The sequence below is a fragment of the Babylonia areolata genome, chromosome 20 (assembly GCF_041734735.1).
Source record: "Babylonia areolata isolate BAREFJ2019XMU chromosome 20, ASM4173473v1, whole genome shotgun sequence".
Lineage (NCBI taxonomy): Eukaryota > Metazoa > Mollusca > Gastropoda > Neogastropoda > Buccinidae > Babylonia > Babylonia areolata.
Window position 1 is genome coordinate 2,228,576 of NC_134895.1, and position 14,383 is coordinate 2,242,958.

The 14,383-nt window shown below is 44.3% G+C and overlaps 1 protein-coding gene across 1 annotated transcript in view; it reads right to left on the bottom strand.

Moving 5' to 3' along the window:
• Window positions 1-14,383, bottom strand: part of LOC143294838 (uncharacterized) — a 56,141-nt gene that overhangs the window by 27,576 nt on the left and 14,182 nt on the right. Inside the window, exons 5-11 of the mRNA XM_076606343.1 lie at window positions 11,854-11,990; window positions 11,030-11,138; window positions 8,654-8,814; window positions 6,892-7,023; window positions 4,183-4,303; window positions 1,960-2,225; window positions 782-862 (exon numbers count right to left, since the gene is read on the bottom strand). Of these exons, the coding sequence (XP_076462458.1) occupies window positions 782-862; window positions 1,960-2,225; window positions 4,183-4,303; window positions 6,892-7,023; window positions 8,654-8,814; window positions 11,030-11,138; window positions 11,854-11,990 (1,007 nt within the window). The remainder of the gene's footprint in view (window positions 1-781; window positions 863-1,959; window positions 2,226-4,182; window positions 4,304-6,891; window positions 7,024-8,653; window positions 8,815-11,029; window positions 11,139-11,853; window positions 11,991-14,383) is intronic.

A 14,383-nucleotide genomic window follows, 5' to 3' on the forward strand; every position in this document is an offset into this window, starting at 1 on the left:
AGTTGCCAAAGTCCTCCACGCTGAGTGTTGAACACAATGGCCTTCTTTTGCCTTGAGACATATTTGAAATTCAATGTTTTAGGTGAGTGAGACCCCCTTTTTTTCTTTTTTTTTTTGTCTTGTTTTTTGTTTTGTTTTGTTTTTTAAACGTATTTGCCAAAGGATAATCGGGTTGACGTCCCATTTCTCGGCAGAATATTGCTACTTCTGCACATGTCTGCATCAGTGTAATTTCTATACAAAGCAGAAGTTTCTATTTGAAAAACAAAAAAAAAAATGGAGTGACTGATATGGATTGATGTGTCAGTATGTCAGGTAAAGGAGCTACATTTTGTTTATGAGAAAGAAATGTAACAGTAACTTGATTTTGGAAACATATTAGGTTTCTTTATAATCATTTGTTTTTGTTTTAGCGTGTGTGTGTGTGTGTTTGCTTCCTAAGACGTCTTGCTACATAGACGTTATTTCTGCTCTTCACATAAATGCATTGTCGTTGAAAAAGTATTTCCACACAAAATGAATTTAATAACGTTTCACCACATAAACACACACACACACACACACACACACACACACACACACACACACACACACACACACACACACACACACACACACACACACAACAGACAAACAGAAATACCATATTACGTAGCCTCGCTCACGTTGTGTTTGAAACACCCATGTGAGCCGAAAGTAGGAAACTGAAGAGGAGAAAGAAGAAGAAGAAGGAGGAGGAGGAGGAGGAGAGAAAGAGATAGAGACGCAGAGAAACACTCACGTGCTCCCAAACCAGAATCCTCATGGGCACCGCGTTTGGTTGTTGGTCTTCGTCTCCTCTGTCCGATACGTCCTGGGCTCCCTGCTCACACACACACGCACACACACACACACACACACACACACACACACACACACACACACACACACACACACACACACACACACACACACACACACACACAGACACGCACACACACACAACCGCAAACACACACACACACACACACACACACACACACACACACACACACACATTGATCGAAGTACACCTGATTATGAAATCCAGAACCCATATCGACGAAGTACCCCTCGTTATAAAATCTACACACAGTGTGACAGTACGTCTAATTGTGAAAATCCGCCATCCATCTTGAGAAGGTACACCTGATCATAAAACCCACCGCCCATCTTGAGAAAGTACACCTCACTATAAATCCCCACTCACTTTGAGGAATTACATCTCATTATGAATCCACCACCCACTTCGAGGATATGCCTCATTACGAATCCACCACCCACTCTGAGGAATTATACATCATTATGAACCCACCACCCACCTACCTATAGGAAGCATGCATCAATATAAAATCCATCACTCATCTCCATGAAGTACACATTATTATAAAATCCACCATCCACTTTCTGGACGTATACCTCATTACACCTCATTACATAAATCAAACACCAACCTTGAAGAAGAACACCTTGCTATAGAATCTACAATCCACAATGGAATCCAGAAAATAAACCTCATTTAAAAATATCTACTACCAATCTTCAGGAAAAACACCTCTTCTTAAATCCACCACCCACCTTCAGCAAGTACACCTCATTATAAAATCCACCACCCACCTTCAGCAAGTACACCTCATTATAAAATCCACCACCCACCTTGAGGAAGTACATACACCTCATTATAAAATCCACCACCCACCTTCAGCAAGTACACCTCATTATAAAATCCACCACCCACCTTCAGCAAGTACACCTCATTATAAAATCCACCACCCACCTTCAGGAAGTACATACACCTCATTATAAAATCCACCACCCACCTTCAGCAAGTAGACCTCATTATAAAATCCACCACCCACCTTCAGCAAGTACACCTCATTATAAAATCCACCACCCACCTTGAGGAAGTACATACACCTCATTATAAAATCCACCACCCACCTTGAGGAAGTACACCTCATAGACGACAGGGCCGTGACCAGGTAGGTCGGTCACCAAGTTCTGGAAGACGTCACACTGCTGCCCTCGGCAGTCCCGCTGACCCGCGTACACGTATCCCGGCTGGCCCATGTTCAAGAACTGCATGGGAGAGCGCATGCCCAGCGTCTGACGCGTGATGTTGTAGCTGGCGTCGAAGCCCTTGGCCTTCACAGGGATGGGGTCGATGGAGCAGGTGCCCATGTCCCTGGCGATGGCGTACTGCACGCCTGGTGGTTGGGGGTAAAGGGCAAAGGTTAAAGGTCTGGCAGTAATGCACGCCTGTTGGTTGGGGTTGAAGGGTAACGGTTAAAGGTCTGGCAGTAATGCACGCTTGGTGCTTGAAGTTAAAGGATTAGGGTTAAAGGTATCATAGCACTGCACGCCTGTTGGTTGGGGCTAAAGATTTAAGGCCCCGTAACACAGTGTGCCTGGTATTGAATGTAATGTTAAAGGTATGATAGCACTGTCCGTCTGGTGGTGGAAGTCTTAGGCTAAATGTCGAAGTTCCTATCATCCTGCATGTGCGGTGCTTTAGGATAAAGTTGAAGGTTCAATAGCACTGAACGCTCGGTGGTTGAAGGTAAAGGTCGAAGGTTATACAGTTCTGCAGCCCTGGTGGCAGGAGTTAAAAGTTAAAGACCATGTAGCACGTCACGGCAACAAGGGCAGTGATTTCATATTCATCATGTCTAAGGCTCGGCATGGGAATGCAGGGCCCAAACATCATCCTATAACAACATCACCAACAGCACCGACGATGGCCACAACACCAACAATAATGATGATTATTGTAACCAAAAAGAACGCACACCAAAAAGGTTGTCTCTGGTAGCGCCACCAAAATCCCCCTCCCCGCCCCACTTGTGTGTGTGTGTGTGTGTGTGTGTGTGTGTGTGTGTGTGTGTGTGTGTGTGTGTGTGTGTGTGTGTGTTTGTGTGTGCATGTGCACGCGCGCCGCTGTGTGTGTGTGTGTGTGTGTGTGTGTGTGTGTGTGTGTGTGTGTTTGAGGGTCTGAGCGTGTAGCAGGAAGACGAAACTACCTGTGTAGCCATGGATGTTGGTGTAGATAAACAATGACTTACCTGTGTTGAAGTCATGGGTGTTGGTGTAGATAAACAATGACTTACCTGTGTTGAAGTCATGGGTGTTGGTGTAGATAAACAATGACTTACCTGTGTTGATGTCATAGATGTTGGTGTAGTAAGAACAATGACTTACCTGTGTAAAAATCATGGATGTTGGTGTAGAGAGAACAATGACTTACCTGTGTAAAAATCATGGATGTTGGTGTAGAGAGAACAATGACTTACCTGTGTTGAAGTCATGGGTGTTGGTGTAGAGAGAACAATGACTTACCTATGTTGAAGTCATGGATGTTGGTGTAGAGAGAACAATGACTTACCTGTGTTGAAGTCATGGATGTTGGTGTAGAGAGAACAATGACTTACCTGTGTAAAAGTCATGGATGTTGGTGTAGATAGAACAATGACTTACCTGTGTAAAAATCATGGATGTTGGTGTAGAGAGAACAATGACTTACCTGTGTTGACGTCATGGATGTTGGTGTAGAGAGAACAATGACTTACCTGTGTTGACGTCATGGATGTTGGTGTAGAGAGAACAATGACTTACCTGTGTAAAAGTCATGGATGTTGGTGTAGATAGAACAATGACTTACCTGTATAAAAATCATGGATGTTGGTGTAGAGAGAACAATGACTTACCTGTGTTGACGCCATGGATGTTGGTGTAGAGAGAACAATGACTTACCTGTGTCGTAGTCATGGATGTTGGTGTAGAGAGAACAATGACTTACCTATGTCGTAGTCATGGATGTTGGTGTAGAGAGAACAATGACTTACCTGTGTTGACGCCATGGATGTTGGTGTAGAGAGAACAATGACTTACCTATGTCGTAGTCATGGATGTTGGTGTAGAGAGAACAATGACTTACCTGTGTTGAAGTCATGGGTGTTGGTGTAGAGAGAACAATGACTTACCTGTGTTGAAGTCATGGGTGTTGGTGTAGAGAGAACAATGACTTACCTGTGTTGAAGTCATGGGTGTTGGTGTAGAGAGAACAATGACTTACCTATGTCGTAGTCATGGATGTTGGTGTAGAGAGAACAATGACTTACCTGTGTTGAAGTCATGGGTGTTGGTGTAGAGAGAACAATGACTTACCTATGTCGTAGTCATGGATGACGGTGTAAGGGCCCTGGGACAGAGAGAAGTCTTTGGATACCCCAGCTGGGGGACTTCGTTTGTCGAACCGGATCATGGACATGCTGTAGTCATACCAGATCTGAAAACACAAAAACATGATAATGAGAAGAAGAAGAAGAAGAATACGCGAATTTTGAAATGAAACAATTGTAACACCGCGTGATAGTATGTGCGATCATGTACGCACGCTCGCGTACGTCGATATGCATGCCTGAATACATTAATACACACACATACAACACACTTCCATGTAGGCGTGCGAAGCTACGTGCACACACACACACACACACACACACACACACACACACACACACACACACACACACACACACACGCACACACACACACAAAGCCCTCGTACGCATGCATAAATTCGCGAACTACTCCAATCTCAATCTGTATGTGTGTGTGTGTGTGTGTGTGTGGTGTGTGTGTGTGTGTGTGGGTGGGTGGGTGCTTGTGTGCTTAGGTGTCTATATAAGTGTGGAAGAGGGCGAGGGACGGTTTGGTTGTGAATTTTGAAACACCCTCTGTTTTTTTTTTCTAGTTGTTCTCAAGTTCTATACACAGTATTCTTCCTAACGCGATATGAGACCTTGGACAGAAGATAATGATTCTTTCTTTCTAACTCTGACTATTCTCTCCTCCATGTCTACCATCCTTCCTTCCTTCCTGCCTGTATTCCTTCCCTCATTCTTTCGCTTAATTAATCACTTCACTCACGTCGCTCACTCAGCCCAGCTCTCTGCTTTGTGTATGTGTGTCGGTCTGTGTGTCGGTGTGCCTGTATTGTATTGTATTGTGTTGTATTGTACTGTATTGCATTGTATTGTACTACTACTACAACTTCTACTACTACATCTGCTGCTGCTGCTTCTACTAAATAACAATAAAATAATAATAATAATAATAATAATAATGATAATGAAAGCGTGGGGTATTTCATTTTAACATTTCCTGTTCAAGAAGAATGACATTGTCATAAAGGTTGATTTACATCATTTATACATTTTCCATTTTATCAAACAAATATATTTTTAAAGAGCTTCTGAAGTTAACACTATACCTAGCTACTATAGTTGTCTGTTTTGAAAAGGAAGGCAAATTATTCCAATATGAACCACCACTACATGAAAGGCTTGACTTAAAAGAGGTCAATTCTTGGAAGAGGCATTGCAAGTTTATGAAAGTGTCCATTGCTGCTTATTAGAAAGTTGTCTACAATACCAGGAGGAGCTGCTCCAGCAGCTTACTTTGTACACTGGCTAAACAAAGCTTTGTTGTATTCTAATACAGTGGAAGAGTGTCCAATGATTCATAATCATCAGTGGTCTATTATTATCATCATCATCATCATCATCATCATCATCATTATTAATCTTGTTGTTCTGTCTCCAGAATTTTTATTAATTTGTCATTTTTAGCTCCGGTTTGTCTTTTTAGACGACATGTACAACTGTCATTACGAAGAGCGTGGTCGCTCAAGCAATTCAGAACTCCTTCTTCAAATCCCTTCAGTTCAAATAAAGTAAGCATTTTTTGTTTGTTTCCATCATAAAGTAAATATTCTGTTTTTGTTGTTGCATTGATGTTAAGTGCAGATTATTGATATTTTTGACATAGTAGGTGATTTTCTATCGCATCCGGTCGATCATGTTTTTGGATCTAATCCCAGCTGATAAAATTGATTGGGTATATAGATCTGTAAATTTCTGGCCTTTTTCAAAAGCTTAACCTTTATTTATTATCGTAATAGTTTCATAGGACACCGTTTTTGAAGCCTTGTTAATTTAATGTACTGTAGTATCAAAGGTGCGTCTTTTCTGGGGAAATGGTTTTTTGGATGTTATAATTTTCGGTGTACGCCACCTTTGAAAAGCACAGTCCTTTTATTGTTTTGGTGCGCGGTGGTGCAACGGATCAGACTTTCATTATTTTCAGATGTCAGCATATATGTATTGTTTAGGAAACTAAGTATCCATTCTGTTTGTTCTTCAGTTCTTTACCGCTTCAGCTTACCTGCCATGTTATTGGGCTGCACGGTCATCATTAAAATCAACAACAGATTTGTTTTTTTAATGTATTATTTAATTTATTAAGCGCCTGTCTATGTAAAACATACTCAGTTGCACTGAAACATATATTTAAACACCAAAACGAAAAAAAACAAAAAAAACAACAACAACCAAACTTACATGCACAACCCTTTACAGTCAGCCAACCAAACACTCAAGCAAAACTTTATGTACACATTGTATTATATTATGTTTTATTGTGTTGTAGCAAAACTTTATGTACACATTGTATTATATTATGTCTTATTGTGTTGTTTTGTGTTGCGTGTCGTTACGTGGCATTGCATTGCGTTGTATTGTATTGTATTGCTTCTCTTTTTTATTGTATTACTTTGTTGTCACAGCCGATTTTTCCGAGTGAAATTCCGGGTGCATTCCCCGGAGGGGAAAGTGCGTCCCTACAGTACAGCGCCAACCGTTCCCCGCCTTCCCACACGTCCGTGTCCCCCCCCCCCCCCCCCCCCCCCCCCCACTTCCCCCCACCCCCTGCCCCCTGTTTGTAGATGTGTTTGTTTTATCATCAAAGTTTAGTTTTGTGAGTGACGCAATCCTTTTGTTGCCGTGGGCTCTTTGACGTGTGTGGGTGACTCACATCCGTCTCCTGGATTAGGGCGAAGTTTTTCCCGGGCGGGTCGGAGATCTCCTCGCGGTAGTAGAAATGGCTGCCCACCGTCGGCAGCTTCCGCTCACTCTTCCTCGTCTGACAGAGCACTCCTGGGGGAGTCTGCAACAATCAGCAGTCATCACCATGGTCATGATGGTGGTCAGGTGGAGGTGGTGGTGGAGGTGATGGTGATGGTGATGGTGGTGGCGATGGTACTGGAGGTGGTGATGATAATGGCAGTTGTTATGGTGGTGGAAGTGGTGATGGTGGTGGTTGTGGAGGTGATGGTGTTGGTGGTGGTGGTGACGGTGGTGGTGATGATGATGGAGGTGGTGGTGGTGATGATGATGGCGGTGGTGATCGTGATGGAGGTGATGGTGGTTGTGGTGATGGTGGTGGAGGTGGTGTTGGTGATGGAGGTGATGGTGGTTGTAGTGATGGTGGTGGAGTTCATGGTGGTGGAGGTGATGGTGGTGGTGGTAATGGTGATTGTGGTGATGGTAGTGGAGGTGATGGTGGTGGGTGTGGTGGTGGAGGTGGTGGTTGTGGTGATGGTGGTGGAGGTGATGGTTGAGGTCGTGGTGGTGGTGGTGGTTGAGTTGATGGTGGTGGTAATGGTAGTGGTGGTGGTGATGATGATGATGAGTGGTGATGGTGGTGGTAATGATGATGGTGGTGATGTTGATGTTTGTGGTCATGAGGGTGGTGATGATGATGATTATGATAGTGATGATGACAGTGGTGGTGTTAATTATGTTGATGGTGATGATGAGGATACTGGCGGTGATGGTGACTATTATTGTGATAGTGATGATGATAGTGTTCATGGTGATGATGATGGTTATAGTGGTCCTGATGATGATGGTGGTGATTGTGGTGGTGAAAATGATGGTGATAGTGGTGGTGGTGATGTTGATGCTGATGATGTTCATGTTTTTACTATTATTGTTGTTGTTATTATTTTTATCGTTATCATTGTTGTCGTTTTTTGCCATTAGTAATAGCATTAGTAATGGTATGAGAAGTTGATCCTCATCACCATAACCATCAATACACGAACAGTGATGACGACAGTCATGGTGACAACAAGAATAACAACACAAACAAAAGAATAACACAACAGAATAAAAGGATTGTTTTAGCAATTCTGTCAACATTTCGTCTCCCTCCCTCAACAGTTCCATGGAGGATTGTTTTAGCAATTGGGCGCAATAATCGAACGGTTAAAGATTTGGACTTTCAATCCGAGGGTCACGGGTTCGAATTTCTGCAATGGCGCCTGGTGGGTAAAGGGTGGAGGTTTTTCCGATCTCCCAGGTAAAGGTCTGTCCAGACCTGCAAGTCCTTGAACCCCGTTCTTGTGTATATGCAAGCAGAAGTTCAGTTACGCACGTTAAAAGTCATGTAATCCATGTCAGCGTTCGTTGGATTATGTTAACAAGAAAATACCCAGCATGCACCCCCCTGAAAACGGAGTATGGCTGCATACATGGCGGGATAAAAGAAAACGGCCACACACGTAAAAGCCCACTCGTGTACCTGTATACGAGTGAACGTGGGAGTTGAAGCCCACGAACGAAGAAAAAGAAGTTTTAGCAATTCCCACTCCCTCCCTCAACAGTTTCCCGGAGGATTGTTTTGGCAAAATTATTCTGTGTTCCCCTGTGTCTCTCTACCTCAACAGTTCCTTGCAGGGTTGTTTTGGGCAGGGCCCTAGGATCTTGTAACGTGTTGGTCAACGTGACAGTACCTGAAAGATGGTTTCCGGGTCGCTGATATAGTTCTCGAAGTTGACGTACTCGTAGATGTGGTGGAAGGTCCAGTGAGTGCCGTTCTCGAAGCGGGTCTCGCCATGCACGTCCGCCCGCACTGGAATCTGATGCAGGCCGCTGGGCGTCGTCCATTCCGGCACTGTGCGTGTTCACACACACACACACACACACACACACACACACACACACACACCACTGGTCACAACCAGTCAAATGCGTCGAAAGTATGTGAGGGGAGTGAGGTGGAGAGCAGTGTGGAAGGAAGAAGAGGCGAGAGACAGGGGAGGAGGGGAAATGGAGGGGGGCGGGGGGGGGGGGGGATAGAGGGGGATGGGTTACTAAAGAATTGTCGGGAAGAATAAGTTTAAAAGCTAATAGTCTCTGCAATGAGTTTATTCTTTTAAACTGGTTTTGACTGGCATTGGTCCACACTGTAGATGCGTAACTGATATGAGAAAGAAGATGTGATGTGCTTGAAGGAGAGAGAGAGACAGAGAAAGAGAAAGACAGGGAGAGACCAAAAAAGAATAGGGAGAGAGAACAGGGGATGGGGGGCCGGGGAGGAGGAGAAAGAAAGAAAGAGAGAGAGTTGATGTAGAGACAGACATGTGGATAACTTGACTCGAGAACACAGGAAATTTAACGCACAGGCAAAATGAAGGCATGAAAAAAAAAAAAAAAAAAAAAAGTAAGAGAAAAATAGCATTTTGAAACTGGCATTAGAAACTTTATAGTAATTCGCAATGGAACGGGAAGCATAGAAGATAAACATAACGACGTTTCTTATAACATATCCATCTTCATTTTGTAATTAGAAAAGGAACTGGTGAAGTGTTCTTGTTTGTTTGTTTTTCTAACGCTTAAATATATACTTACCTCGTAGATGAGCAAACTGGGCATTTCATACACAGAGATGAAAATTCCATACCTAATCCTGTCCTGTCTTGTCTTGTCATGTCATGGATTTGGATTGTCCTTCTTGTGTTGTTCTGTCCTTTCCTGTCCTTGACTCTGTCCTTCCCTGTCTTGTGCTGTCCTGTCCATGTCCTTGACTCTGTCCTTCCCTGTCTTGTGCTGTCCTGTCCATGTCCTTGACTCTGTCCTTCCCTTGTGATGTCCTGTGCTGTCCTGTTGTGTCCATGTCCTTGACTCTGTCCTTCCCTGTCTTGTGCTGTCCTGTCCATGTCCTTGACTCTGTTCTTTCCTGTCTTGTGATGTCCTGTTCTGTCCTGTCCATGTCCTTGACTCTGTCCTTCCCTGTCTTGTGATGTCCTGTCCTGTCCATGTCCTTCCCTGTCTTGTTCTGTCATGTCTCCGTCCTGTCTTGTGTTGTCTCCGTCCTGTCCTGTCTCTGTCTTGTGCTGTCCTGTCCTGAGCTGTCTCGTCTTGCCCTGTCTTGAGCTGTCCCGTCCTGCCCTGTCTCTGTCTTGAGCTGTCCCGTCCTGCCCTGTCCTGAGCTGTCCCGTCCTGCCCTGTCCTGAGCTGTCCCGTCCTGCCCTGTCCTGAGCTGTCCCGTCCTGCCCTGTCTTGAGCTGTCCCTATCCTGCCCTGTCCCTATCCTGCCCTGTCCCGTGCTGCCCTGTCTTGTCCTGTCCTGTCCTGTCTCTGTCTTGTGCTGTCCCTATCCTGCCCTGTCCCGTGCTGCCCTGTCCCTCTCTCCGTCCTGTCCTGTCCTGTCCTGCCCTGCCCTGTCTCTGTCTAGTGCTGTTCTGTCCTGTCTTGTGTTGTCCTGTCTCTGTCCTATCTTGTGCTATGCTGTCCTGTCCTGCCCTGTCATTTCCTGTCCTGTCTTGTCCTGTCCTGCCCTGTCCTGTCCTGTCCTGTCCTGTCCTGTCTTGTCCTGTCCTGTCCTGTCTTGTCCTGTCCTGCCCTGTCATTTCCTGTCCTGTCCTGCCCTGTCTTGTCCTGTCCTGTCCTGTCTTGTCCTGTCCTGTCCTGTCCTGTCCTGTCTTGTCCTGTCCTGTCCTGTCTTGTCCTGTCCTGCCCTGTCATTTCCTGTCCTGTCCTGCCCTGTCTTGTCCTGTCCTGCCCTGTCTTGTCCTGTCCTGTCCTGCCCTGTCTTGTCCTGTCCTGCCCTGTCCTGTCCTGCCCTGCCCTGTCACTGTCCCGCCCTGTTCCCGTGCTCTTTCCGTCCTGTTCCTGTCTCTGTCTAGTGTTGTCCTGTCTCTGTCCTGTCTTTCTGTCATGTCCTATCACTGTCTCCGTGCTGTTCCCGTCCTGTTCCTGTCTCTGTCTAGTGTTGTCCTGTCTCTATCCTGTCTTTCTGTCATGTCCTATCACTGTCTCCGTGCTGTTCCCGTCCTGTCTCTGTCTCTGTCTCGCCAGAAGAAAAAACGAAGTGAGGGGATACTGACCGGTGAAGTAGTAGTCCAGAGTGAAGTTGGCGTGCAGCTCGGGCCAGCTCACACAGCTGGACCACTTGTTGACAGGGATTCCGCTCACGTTGGTTCTGCCCTTGTACACCTGTGTCCACACACACACACACACACACACCATGTTTGTTTGTTTTTGGGTTTTTTTTTCATAACAAATTTGTGTTTGTGTCTTACAAACCTTGAGGTTTTATGACAAAAAATATTGTTCTATTCAATTCACACACACACGCATGGCGGTGGTGGTGTTTTTCATAGCATTTTTGTGTTTTATTGTGTTTAACGCACCTTAAGATTTAATAACAATAAATATTCTGTTTGTACACACACACACACACACACACACACACACACACACACACAGAGAGAGAGAGAGAGTTTCTGTTTTTGTGTCCTTGTTAGTCTCTCCCTGTCTCTCTCTTTCTGTTTCTTTGCCTCTCAGTCTCTGTGCTTCTCTCTCTCTCTCTCTCTCTCTCTCTCTCTCTCTCCCACATCTATCTTTTTTCCCTTTCTTTTATACCCCAGGGCTGGGTGGGAAAAAAAAGCATATGTTTTGCTTATCTCATTATCCTGGTAAAATAAAATAAAGTTTCGTTTCTCTCTGTCTCTCTGTCTCTGTCTCTCTCTCTCTCTCTCTCTCTCTCTCTCTCTCTCTCTGTGATGATGGTGAAAGTGATGATGATGATGACGACGACGACGATAGGATGACAATGATGATGATGGCAACGATGACGATAAAACGATGATGTTGGCGACGACGACGACGACAATAAAATGACAGTGAAGACGATGATGATGGTGGTGACCTCAGTTCCGTTCATGAACTCCAGGATCTTGCTGGTGGAGAACAGGTGGGGGTAGTTGCCGCTGTGGTCCACCTTCATTCCGAACAGCTGGGTGTTATCGTCCGTAGACATGTTTTTCACCTCACACCCCATGGGGCCTGGGTCGGACACAAATAATAATAATAATAATAACACACACACACACACACACACACACACACACACACACACACACAGTGAGAGAGGCACACACACACAACTGAGCAACCAAAAAATTCAGACATCACCATAAGCGTACTTAAATACTCATTGAAATTGTTCATGAAACGAGAATAGCCAATTGTGAACACTTATCATAAAACATCTAGCTTTATGCATATTTATGTGAAAAAGACAAGGGGAAAAAATGGAGACAAAAAATGTGTGGGTTTTTTTCGGCCAATGAAGAAGGCAAGCGTAACACTAAAACAAAAAACAAAAAAAAGCTGGTGCTCCATGACTTGCATGCAACTGAGGCCACAAAAAGATAAAAAGAAGAATGGTAATAATAATAATAATAATAATAATAACAGTTGTCGCGAGATGGATTACATTTTTTTACCTTTTGTCCTTTTCCTATTTCGAGTGCCTGTGTGTGGATGGATTTGTATCATGTATAAACTACGAACGCCTGTTGTTTTTGTGCATATAGTGTCATTTCTTGGGTTTTCACGTGCTGGGTTTTTTGGGGTTTTTTTCATTAAGCTGTACTCAGGGGAGCATCAGCTGAATTTTTAAAACTGGTTTTTGGAAGGCAGACGCGCGGTAGAGCTCTCAAGAGTAACATCCATGTGGATGTTCTGGGTGTGGCAATATGTGTTGCCCAGTTGTGTGTAACACCTGTGTGTGTTAGTTGGGTTTCCTGACAAAGTCCACCAGGGGAACAAGTTGTTCCATGTGAGTAGCTAGTATATATTATGCTTAGTTAAACGTTTAACTGTTGATCTTGTTTTTTGTGTGAATGCTACATTGGATGAATAGGAAGGGGTCTCTTTCGAAATGATTCTCAAAAGTGTAAAAGTGGTTGGCTAGCTCGTTTGATGTTATACGTGGTTAATTGATTTTCTTGTTGCACTTTATTAAATCATTACTCATCCTAGATAAAAAGCTTCCTAGTATTTTGGGGGATTTTGAGTCAAATTCATTGTTGTAATTTTTTCCGTATATTAATAGGTCCCGTAAAGTTCATTTCCCAAGTAATGGTGGTGGTAGTGGCAGTAGAAGTGGTAGTGGTGGCAGTAGTGGTAGTACTGGTATAGTAGTTTTGCATTTGGTTGGGTTTTAGGCAAACCACATATCGGAACTGAGCCATTTTGCCAAGTGCAGTGATTAACGCAGATAACATAATTGAATTCGTCTAAAAATCGTTTTTCAAATGTTTATACTAGTTCATTATATTACTGTCATAGTAATGCTGGCCTTTTAGGCCTGTTCCTGTTCTTGGTATTTTTCTTTTCCGCCTGAGTCCGCTGGGATGGCAAACTGGCCGGCAGCGTCCTTTCGCCAGACTGCGTCCTGAGTTGAACGCGGACACTATTATTCCCTTCCGCCCCACCAAATTGTATCCCGTTTCCTGGTCCAACCACCCCCTTTTGACCCTCCCCCAACAACGCCCCTTCACCCATCTTCAAATCGTCCTTCATCGCAGTCATTCAACTTCCAGTGTGGAACTTCATCCTTCCAGCTCTTCCACCAACCCCTTCGACAGTGCCGCTCACCGTCTGCAGTCAGGGGTAAGTGAGAGGTCAGGGGTAGGTGAGAGAGGTCAGGGGTAGGTGAGAGAGGTCAAGTTTTGTGTTTGTTCCCTCCCCTTTTTTTCCCTCAAGTTCCAGCTTCGGAGGGAGGGCAGAAAGGACATCCATCATTGACTGTCATCAGTCATCACTCGGGATCCAAGTTGTGTGTGTGTGAACATGTGTACGTGTGTGTGTGTGTGTGTGTGCGTGTGCATGTGTGTGCTTTGATTGCATGAGTGTTGTATGCCATAGTTTGTAACATTATATTTTTGTTTGGGGGTTTTCTTTGTCATTTGTGTGTATTTGCAGTTGTTGGGGAAAAAACTTTATTTCACTTTTCAAGTTCCTGATTCCTTCTGTGCGAGAAGGTAGGTCCCGTCCCAGGAGGGTCGGGGCGCGACAACAGTAAACAAATGATGATGATTATGATAATGATTATATGATAACAATGGATACTTGAGCGCTGTCCTCCCTAAGAGGGCGCTCAAAGCGCTTTTCAAAACAGGAGAAAAAAAAAAAGAAAAGATTTTAACACACAAAAGCATAAAACATATTCAAAGACTAAGCGTATCACAATATTTGATTACACACACACACACACACACACACACACACACACACAGACTTCGCATGGCTTATCATACGAAATGTCATTAGAAAGGTGTGAAAATCTCTGCATAGGCGTTTTCAAAAGGATGTGTACACACACGCACGCACGCACGCACGCGGTATGTGGAAAGAAGTTAAGTGAAAGTGAGTGAGAGAGAGGGTGTTTT